General features: G+C 36.3%; 1 protein-coding gene across 1 annotated transcript; it reads right to left on the bottom strand.

Annotated features, from left to right (window-relative positions):
- Positions 1 to 1,092: 1,092 nt before the first annotated feature.
- On the bottom strand, positions 1,093 to 6,603 carry GJD4 (gap junction protein delta 4). The gene is made up of 2 exons (XM_034402179.3): positions 6,316 to 6,603; positions 1,093 to 4,958 (listed from the first exon to the last, which is right to left on the bottom strand). The coding sequence occupies exons 1-2, from the start codon at positions 6,377 to 6,379 to the stop codon at positions 3,805 to 3,807; spliced, it is 1,218 nt and encodes a 405-aa protein (XP_034258070.2). The 5' UTR covers positions 6,380 to 6,603; the 3' UTR covers positions 1,093 to 3,804.
- Positions 6,604 to 9,790: the final 3,187 nt, after the last annotated feature.

Below are 9,790 nucleotides of genomic sequence, written 5' to 3'. Positions count from 1 at the left end.
TCCAGTGAAAGTAATCTTTTTTAATATTTCTGAAATATTGTGTATTCATACTTGTGAGAATCTGTGATTGTTTGGTTAAAGTAAAGGTAAAGGTTCCCCTCGCACATATGTGCTAGTCGTTCCCAACTCTAGATTATTTGGTTATGCAACATCAAATCAATGTCAGTTCTTTAGTGACTGCATAGTCTTTCTCCATAATGATCTGTCCTCAGCTTAGCCTTTTAGGATTCAGTGGTGCATTCATTGATGTTGTAATTAATTCATTCATCCTGCTCCTTGTTGCCCTCTTCTCTTTCCTTCCTTCTTCCCAGCATTATGACTCTCTCATGGGAATTGCATCTTCATACAATGCATCCAAAAATATTGGACAGCAGAGGATATTTGTAGCTCAGAGTTGAATTGTGGGTTCCTTGGTGTTCTTTGAGCTTGTTTGCTTTCTTGCAGCTATTTCATTACCAAACTAGGTAATAACACTGCACTGATGAAATTACCTGGTTTGGTAATGAAACGTCTACAAGAAAACAAACGAGCACTTAGGATCCCATAAAAAGGTTTGAACCTCTTCATTTGTGCCTCAAGTGAGAAGTATGGATTGGTTTGTTCAATAATTCATTTGCTTTTCTGGCTAACTATAATATAGTATTCTCAAGTCTTTTTCAACACCCACATTTTTTGTCTTTCTTTTTCCTTTCTATTTTTTTCCCCTTCTCCTTTGCACCTTTCACTCTCTGTCTACTCTTCTTTCTTTTGGCTTGTATTAGATTTTTAATCTTGTGATTAAAATCCTTAATAAAATTACACTCACCCACCTACAAGGATTTCATAATGAGTACACTGAAACATGACAATACTGTTATAATACAGAAGTTTCTTTTGGTTGTTTTCTTGCAGATGATTTATTACCCAAACTAGGTAGCATCATTAGTTTCAACACTGAACTACAACTATTCTTCTCTATCAAACTGCAAAATCTGTGACATTATTACTGCAAGTATTTTTTTAAAAAAAGCTGATTCCTAACTGATTCATCCCCTCAAATGAATCAGAATTACTGATGAGATATATCTCAAAAAAGAAAACTATTGCTTGCTGTGTATTTGCCACTCAGACTTTAATGATTAATGAGAGAAGATGAACAGATATAAGCACAAACAGTTGTGCTAAACAGTTCTAAAAAAGAACGACATCGTTAATGCAATTTTTCATTCTGCAAATAAATATGCCACTGCTGGAAAAAAAAAGCAATCAAACGGGCATGCTTACAGTGATTTATCAACCATTAAGCAAAATCCCACTCGTGTAGATGTTGCATATTCCAAAGGAAGAACCAACATGTGGAAGAACCAACACAACACACTTTGTTTGCACTTTGTGTGTTGTTCTGGCAAAGTAGAATCGAATAATACTTTCCATTTTGGAAGTAGGTTTTTAGGGTTAGGAATTAAATTATACTGTCAAAAAAGGAGCAAATTCTTTTTCTGGTACATAATATTTCACTTGTACATAATCTTTGCTTGAAAGAAAAAAACAAAATGAAAATATAGAAATCAATTTTGCATTTGGATCCTATTTTCTTTTTTGGGTTGACTCCCTTTTTTTTTAATGGTGGAGGACCCTTTGAGCCTCATTCCTGAGGATCGTAAAATCTGTGTGTTTAGGTAGCCCTCAATTTACAACAATTGAGACCAGAATTTCCATTTCTAAGCAAGGCAGTTGTTTAGTGTGTCCTGCTCAATTGTATGACCTTTTCTGCCATAGTCATTAAATAAATCATGCTGTCATTAAGCAAATCCGCTTCCCCCATTGACTTTGCTTGCCGGAAACAGTCTGGGAAGCTTGCAAATGGCAATCATGTGACAATGGGATGCTACAACCATCATATATACATACTGGTTGACATGAATCTTAATCATGTGACTTATAAGGTAATGGTCGAAACTGCAAGGATTGGTTGTAAGTTTTTTTCCCCCCAGTGCCATTGTAAATTCAAATGGCATTAAATGAGTCAAGGACTATCTCTATTCCAATCCAGATATTAAGATGAACACATCCATACAAGAACTTAATAATGAAAGGAGACTTTCCATTCTCCATGACTTTTGGCTGGTGACCATGAAACAAATGAGGAAACCCCTATATATATGAAATTCAACAAGCAACTTAATAAATATTCCTTTATTAAATTGGGATCAGTATTGCCCAAAGCTATGTCTCAATAGCAGAACTGAAATGGGGAAAAAAAATTAGATTGTTCTCAATACATTTTGCTATATAATTCAGTCTGCATTTATTTGTTATTTTGCAAACTTTTGAATCATTTCTGTTTCACGGTCAAAGACAGAAGATACTATAAAGCACTGAAGATTTTAAGATGTCTGGATGAACTTACTTTTGGTTTATGGTATTTCAAGGTTTAAACTAGCTTCCACATCCTGGTGTTCTCCCCATGCTTTGTATCTTTTGGCTTGGAGTTGAAGGCCAATATTTCTATATCAGTAATGGTCAATCTTGACAACTTTCAGATGTCTGGACTACAGACGTCTTAAAATTTTCAAGGATGAGAAACACCGATATAGATAATACTGCAGATAAAACATTTCATGTAAAATGTAAACATTGTGGAATGATAAATTAGCTTTCGGAAATCAACAGCTGGAAAAAGCTTCCTTTCAGGTACCAAATAACTTGAACTAAAGATCTTTACAGACCCTTGTACCTCTAGAGAAAGATGAAGGCCAGTATCCTCTTCAAATGTTCACCCTCCTATTAGTATACAGGTTTTCTGGATTCAAAATTGAGACTCTGTATAGAACAAGGCATACTATCCCAGGATTACAGTATGTATGGAGAATACAATAGACACCTCATTCTCCCCATTTGTAACTCTAACCAGGTGAGAACATACAGAATAGGATTTTCAGTGGGGAATGTTTTATTTTCAGTGAGGGTTGCAACTAGGACCTTTTTTTCTTCATGCAAAAGCCATAATGGCAGCACAGTAATATCATAAAAGGTGGGTCTATGATTGCAATGGGTCATTAGATAAAGGTTCCCCTTGCCCTTCCTATGTGCTAGTCATTCCCGACTCTAGGGGGCGGTGCTCATCTCCGTTTCAAAGTCGAAGAGCCAGTGCTGTCCGAAGATGTCTCTGTGGTCATGTGGCCGGCATGACTAAACACCAAAGGCGCACAGAACACTGTTACCTTCCCACCAAAGGTGGTCCCTATTTTTCTACTTGCATTTTTACATGCTTTCGAACTGCTAGATTTGTCCCTGCTAGAAGCTGGGATGAGTAATGGGAGCTCACCCCGTTACGCGGCACTAGGGATTTGAACTGCTGAACTGCCAACCTTTCGATCGACAAGCTCAGCATCTTAGCCACTGAGCTACCACGTCCCTTGCAATGCAATGGTCATACCATGAAACAAAAGTGAACACAAATATTTTCCCTTTTAATTTTTTCCTTATTATTTTCCATTTTCCCCTTTAAAACAATGAATTTAAGCAGTTTCTCATCCAACAACAAGGAAGAAATGTACCACTTAAATTCTATAGAATTTGATAAATAGATACATAACAACAGAAATAATGAACCTAGTGTCACAAAGAAACTTTATAAGTTTCTGGGAGTAGCTGTTTTATCCCATTCCAAAACCTCATTTAATATTGAAGTACACTCTTTCAAAGCTCTTCTTTCAACTAAAGAATTAATTGGAATGGTGGTGTAATGACAACACTTTTAATTTTGTGGTCCATGAGATTTCCCCCCCCCCACCCTAAATTACTATATTGGTTCCTAGTTTTCTATACCCATTCAGATTTTTTGGATTTTGAGTACTCAGAACTATCACAGACAGATGGAGTACCAGAGGTCTTTCTCTCCAGAGTAGAATAATGAACTGAGGGCTTGTCATAACTTGCAAATGAATGAGAACTATGATGGGATTTGAACTCTTGGGATTTAAAAGCAAAGGATTCTTTGACAAAGTAGGGCTGATGCTCATGTCTTGATTGCTCAGATGGATTCTCTGGCTGTTTAGCTTCATTGAAAAGCAGATCTTGATTGGAAGATTCATTACATAGCTTATTATGGTTACTGTTGAGATGAGAGCCAATTGTCTGCTGAAGGGTCATTGTAGGTGGAAAAGGACAGTCTTCTGTAGCCCTACAAGCAAGCAAGCATTTCACACCACCCTCAGGGGTGGCCATGCTTCCATGATGAATATTGCCTGGATTGATATCTTGCTGCAGGTCAGGGCTACTTTCTTCTTCTGCGTTGAACTTTTGCATCAGAAGCTTATTTCTAAGATTTCTTACCCCATTGGTCCGCAAAGCAAAGATTAGGTCAACAAGACTAAGAAGAAAGGAGAAGCCACCAATTCCCCAAATGAAAAGCATCATGATGGTTTTTTCAGTTGGTCTGGAAATGTAGCAATCAACAAAACTCGTGCAAGGAAAGCGGTCACAGGAAAAATGCTTTGGAACAAAAAATCCAAAGAGATAGTAATGACCAGTTCCAAAGCCAGCCTCTATCAATATTCTCATAATAAGATGAACTATATAGGCCCTGGAAAAATCCAGGGCAGCCATTTCATTTCTCCTGTCAATTTTTCTCTTTTTTGCTGAACTTTTGAAGTTCTTTGTAATTTTGCAGCCAGATAAAGTCTTAATTTCTTTGCAGTGAGAATAAGGGGAGGAAGCGGCCTTTACAATGTGTCTGACCACACCATGTAATATACAGACAGCAAAAACAACATAAGGAAGGAGGACAGACACACTCTGAATTAACCAGAACCGAAAGTGCGATACTGGAGCAAAGAGGTCGTAACACACATTGGAGCAACCTGGTTGCAGTGTGTTGCAGATGAATCGTTCTTGCTCATCTTGATAGAGAGGATAGGCTGCTAAAAATATCACCATAAATCTCAGGAAGATCACAACTGCTAACCAAATCTTTCCTAGAAAAGAAGAACAAAAAACAGAGGGATTGTCAATAACAGAGCAGCAGACGTCTTATATGCTAAAAGTTTGGTACAAAAATATCATCTCCAAGAGAAAGTTTGAGGCAGATCTAAAATTGATAGTTATCAAGCCCATGGAAAGAATATTGGAGAGATATTTAAGGCAAGATTTTGATACATGCTCATATCTTAACATTCTCAGATTTCTGAACTAGCAAAGTTTAATTGCTGGATGGAAGGAGCAGACGAAAATGTTTATTGTCATGAACTAAGCACAATACAGAAGCCCCTTCGCCACGACAAGGCACTAATCCATGAAGGAGTTATTGGACATACATTTTTAAAAATGAAGAAAATGTGAAGTTTATACAGTGGGGAACCAAAGGTGCTTTTTTCTAAAAGCAAACTGTTTTTTTCTTTGAAAATATTTCGCTTCTCATCCAAGAAACTTCTTCAGTTCATGGATGCTCAGTTCTTGAAAGAGAAACAAAATGTTCTCAAAGAAAAAAACCCCAAAAAGCTCAATTGCCTTTTAGAGGGGGGGGGAACCCCCACCTTTGGGACAACCATGATCTGGATGTTTGAGAACCTCCATAGCCATTCAGTGAGGAACATTTATCATTCCCTCTCAATGGTAAAACAAGTTTGTGATTACCTTAGAAATGTCTCATACATGAATAAGAAGAGTCATGTTTAATTGCCATTGAAACTATAGCTCACGTGTTACTATACTGCATCTCCTATAAGGACTCCCAGACTCGATTTATAACATATTAACCTAATAAAATATGTAGGAAATACTGATCATTTTTACATGTAGTTATTGTTTTCAGATTAGTATGAAGTAGTTTCTCTGAACGTGGTCAAATTCTGCAATGCTGTATGTAAAATTAAGCAAACTTTGACTGCCCACTGTTAAACCACTACCATTCGCAATATTTTTTATTAGTATTATTATTTTAATGCTTTTATTTGCTGGTCTGTGATCGTAATAACAACAGCTAGATAGATAGATTGATTATAGATAGAATATTTTGCTTTTAAATGTACTTGTTGTCATTTAAAAAAAAATTAAGGCATTAACTACAGTAGTAGATCGCCAGATCTATAAAGAAAATAATGACTATGGTGAAAAAAATGGCCACTCATTTATTTAGATAACTATTTCAATCATTACTCTGCACCATTCATATTATCTTAACACAGGTTTAAACAAGCTATTGTGCCTGATTTATTAAGACCCTGTCCTTCAGACAACTTCACTGTAACAAGTAATGGCTGAAAAGTTAACTAATCCTTTAAATAGCTAAGCACAAATACATACCATACAAATAATGTGGTCTTATGTACTCACCTATAATCGTCTCATTGTAGCTTAGAGCAATGATGAGAAAACTGAATGCATTTGAATACTCCATGCTGAAACTTGATTGAACCTATAACAAAAATCTCTGCATTCTCAAAACCTACAGAAATCTAAACAGAGAGAGCAAAATAAGAAGTACTGAAAAGATGGCCAGAGAATGGAATGAAACACAACTTCGCAGAGTGGAGCTCAGCCTTCTTTAGAAAACATAGCTAAAGACATTTGTTGCTCTCACCTCTGCCCCAACAACTGCAAAAAGACAAAAGGCAACAGGGATTATCCTGGCTATTGTCAGCTTTCCTTATCCTCTTGGGGGCATTCCAGGTTCCTAAAATTACTGGGATAGTTGAGCGATGAAAGATAAATTGAGAGAAGAAATAATAGAACAAGGCCTTGTTTTGCCCGGGTGATAGAAATGAGTATCACAAGGAAAGAGGATATAGCAACACCAGCTGCCACGGCTCCTGATGGTATTGTCTCTGTAGTGGCCAAAGTCTTTGAAACAGATATGAAAGACAATTCCCTAAAGCCAGTTGGATTAAGTGGTGAGACACAGAATTCATCGATGTCCCAGCATGTTTCTTTTTCCATAATTACTTCTTCTCTTCCCAAAGAAAAGCTCTAAACTTGATGATGCTTAACCTGTCCAGCATTAGGAATGGACAAAACATTATGGATTTGAAACATTTTGAGCGTGAAACACTCTGCTCCAGTTGTTCTGACCTTCCAGAAGTATTTCAAACTCAAATTCTCAGTAAAAAAAGACTTCATGTTGCTTGAAGCACAGAACATCTCCAGTATGATCAGAATGACTGATCTGAATTCAAGCCAAAATATTTTGAAATAAAAGAATTGGATCACCTGACTGAACATTTCAAATGTTGGGTAACCCAAACTTTAAGAACAAAGAGGAGGGTTTTAATTTGAATAACTTCTGACTACTGTAGTGCTTGGCTTATGACCAGTTGCTTAGCAGCCATTCAATGTTACAATGGAACCTCTAAAGGTACTTATGATCTACTTCCAAAGACTAGCACCTGCCGTGGTTATGTGGCCTCATTTCAGATGCACAACAACTAGCCCACATTTAGTCATCTGCAGAACCCCATATTCATATAAGTACAATTTATGATCTTTTTTATGATTTTTCCCAAAGGTGCTTTTTCAAAAGGAAACTTTTGTTTTTCTTTGGCATTAAGCTCCTCATTCAAGAAAAGTCTTCTTCAGAACTAAAGAAGCTTGTTGAATGAGAAATGAAATGTTTCCAAGGAAAAACAAAGAATGCCCAGTTGCCTTTTTTTCCCACTTGGGAAAAAAAAACCCACCTTTGGAACAACCACAACTTGGATGACTAGTAATCTCCATAGATTTTTGCTGATTTGTTGATGCACAATTTATTCACATTGAAAAGCAGAAGTAAAATAAGAGTGTTTTATACATTTGAAACCTTCTCCGTTTGTAATGTTAAAAAGAGGGAAATTCAGTGTATATGGTTCTTAACTTTGTGAAGAAACTGTTTGGTGTGTTTTTTAGCTCTGGATTCAAGAGATAGAAGGATGGAATTCTGACTATCTTGGTACCAAGATCCTCAGTTTTTTTGCCAGAAAGCCAAACACTGAAAGATGAAGGTAAAGAATCAGGATACCCAAAACAAATCAGCTTGCCATAAAATTGTTTTTCCCTGAATGGTCTTTCCTGGGAACTGTGCCTGTACGGAAACTGCTTTTGGCTCAAAGAATTCAAAACAGTGTCCACTCTTATTAAAGACTGAAAGACAAAAAATACAATATAAGATAAGTTTATTCCAGATATGAGTGTTATGTCTTCCTCATTCAGTGGGAGTAAACCTGAATATTTAATACTTAGTAAATTTATCTTTTGAAATGATCAACAAGAACGAAAAGCGGCTAGCAGTTATCCTTTCCCAGAAAACGAATTGTACTTCTTTTCTAAAAATATACAAGGCAGTAGAATTCTACTTTTTCTAAAGTTTAACAGGCCTTTGAAATAAAATTTGTGTGTGTGTGTGTGTGTGTGTGTGTGTGTGTGTGTGTGTGTTATTTGGGCATTTTTCTTCTGTTCCCTTATTTCAATTATTTTTCTTATTTCTTATTTTCCTTTTTAATGAGAGTATTTTCATTTCCTTAATGAAATTGGTAGCTTCTAAGTGGCATGACTGAAGTAGCACTAGGCTCTTCACAAATGTAAGACTTATATAATTATAACGTCTTACACAAATGTAAGACTTCTATAATGGACATCCGTTAATGGTATGTACAAATGACCTTGGGAACATAGGCCACAATTGCATAATGGATGGAACAAGACGCTCAGGAGTGACCCTCCCTAAATTATTATCAGGTCATAAAGGTGAAAACAGGAGAATCAAATTTTCAGGTTTTTTTCAGTTTTGCAAGATTCTGTTAATGTAGCTTTACAATAAAGTAGAATTGCTTTTCTGGTCTGCTCTGCATCTCACAAAGAAAGTGGAGTTCCTGTACACTGTTCTGAGTCTTAACTGTCAACTTTTCCAAAGAATTCTTGATTTTAAAATCCAGAGATTCAATCCTTCTCCTAGGTCCCACTCCTCAGCCTTTCATCTACCCATCTCTATTCCATCTTGACTGCCAAGGAAGAAATATCTACGGTAGAAAAGAAATGGGGAGAATCTGTGCCTCACTATCTCTCAGATTACATTGTCAATTATTTGCCCAAATGTATTTTGTTTGCCATGAAGGAAGGCTCAGAGCCAACCTGATATGAACCTGCATGTTTCAACCTATGGGAATTTTATTCTATTATCCAATGGTTTGTGACATTTCTCCTTAGTATCCATATACAGTTGTATGATTATTTTTTTAGCCATAAAGTTGCTACTGAGCAATACCTTGTGACATGATTTTTTTGCCCATGAGCTCTTAATATGCAGAAAGCTCAACACACACAAGAATTGGTTACACCATTAGTATCTATTCTACAAAGACCATCTGCAGAATTTTTTTTCCAAAAAGAGACTGGGGTTCCAACAATATTTAATTAGGCATATGTATAAATTTACCGTAATTCATTCATATTCTAATTAAATGTGTGAGTTAAAGAATAGTTCAATTTGGGAATGAGGGAAACTGAATTTTATAAGAACAGTGTCCTAAGTAAGCCTTTTTGGAAAAACATGGGGTTTTTCTGCAATTTTTGGCAATGCAAAAAATAAATACTGCAATTGATTTACAGAACTATTCTTATAAAAAATAAAGGTTTCCCCTGTCCAGTCATAGTGCTCATCTCCTTTTTATTAGCTGAGGGACCCAGCATTGATCGAAAACATTTCTGTGGTCATGTGGCCAGCATGACAATACATGGAAAACTATTAACATCTTTGTCAGGCCTGAAGGCCCAACGAAAAAGATGGGATTCAGGTTTTCCCAGATGTGCCAATATGACTTCTCTAATAAAATGGAAATTT

Source organism: Pantherophis guttatus, chromosome 4 (assembly GCF_059756535.1).
Source record: "Pantherophis guttatus breed Tessera chromosome 4, ASM5975653v1, whole genome shotgun sequence".
In the NCBI taxonomy this organism is placed as follows: Eukaryota; Metazoa; Chordata; class Lepidosauria; order Squamata; family Colubridae; genus Pantherophis; species Pantherophis guttatus.
Note: the sequence above shows the minus strand (reverse complement) of the source record. Positions and strands in the feature narration are given on the sequence as shown.

What these genes read in the sequence shown, in the direction of transcription:
- GJD4 (XM_034402179.3), bottom strand. Translation starts at nt 6,379, where the DNA reads ATGGAGTATTCAAATGCATTCAGTTTTCTCATCATTGCTCTAAGCTAC. An exon ending in CTACAATGAGACGATTATAG is followed by an intron (nt 4,959 to 6,315) that starts GTGAGTACATAA and finishes CTTCTTTTCTAG; the next exon opens with GAAAGATTTGGTTAGCAGTT.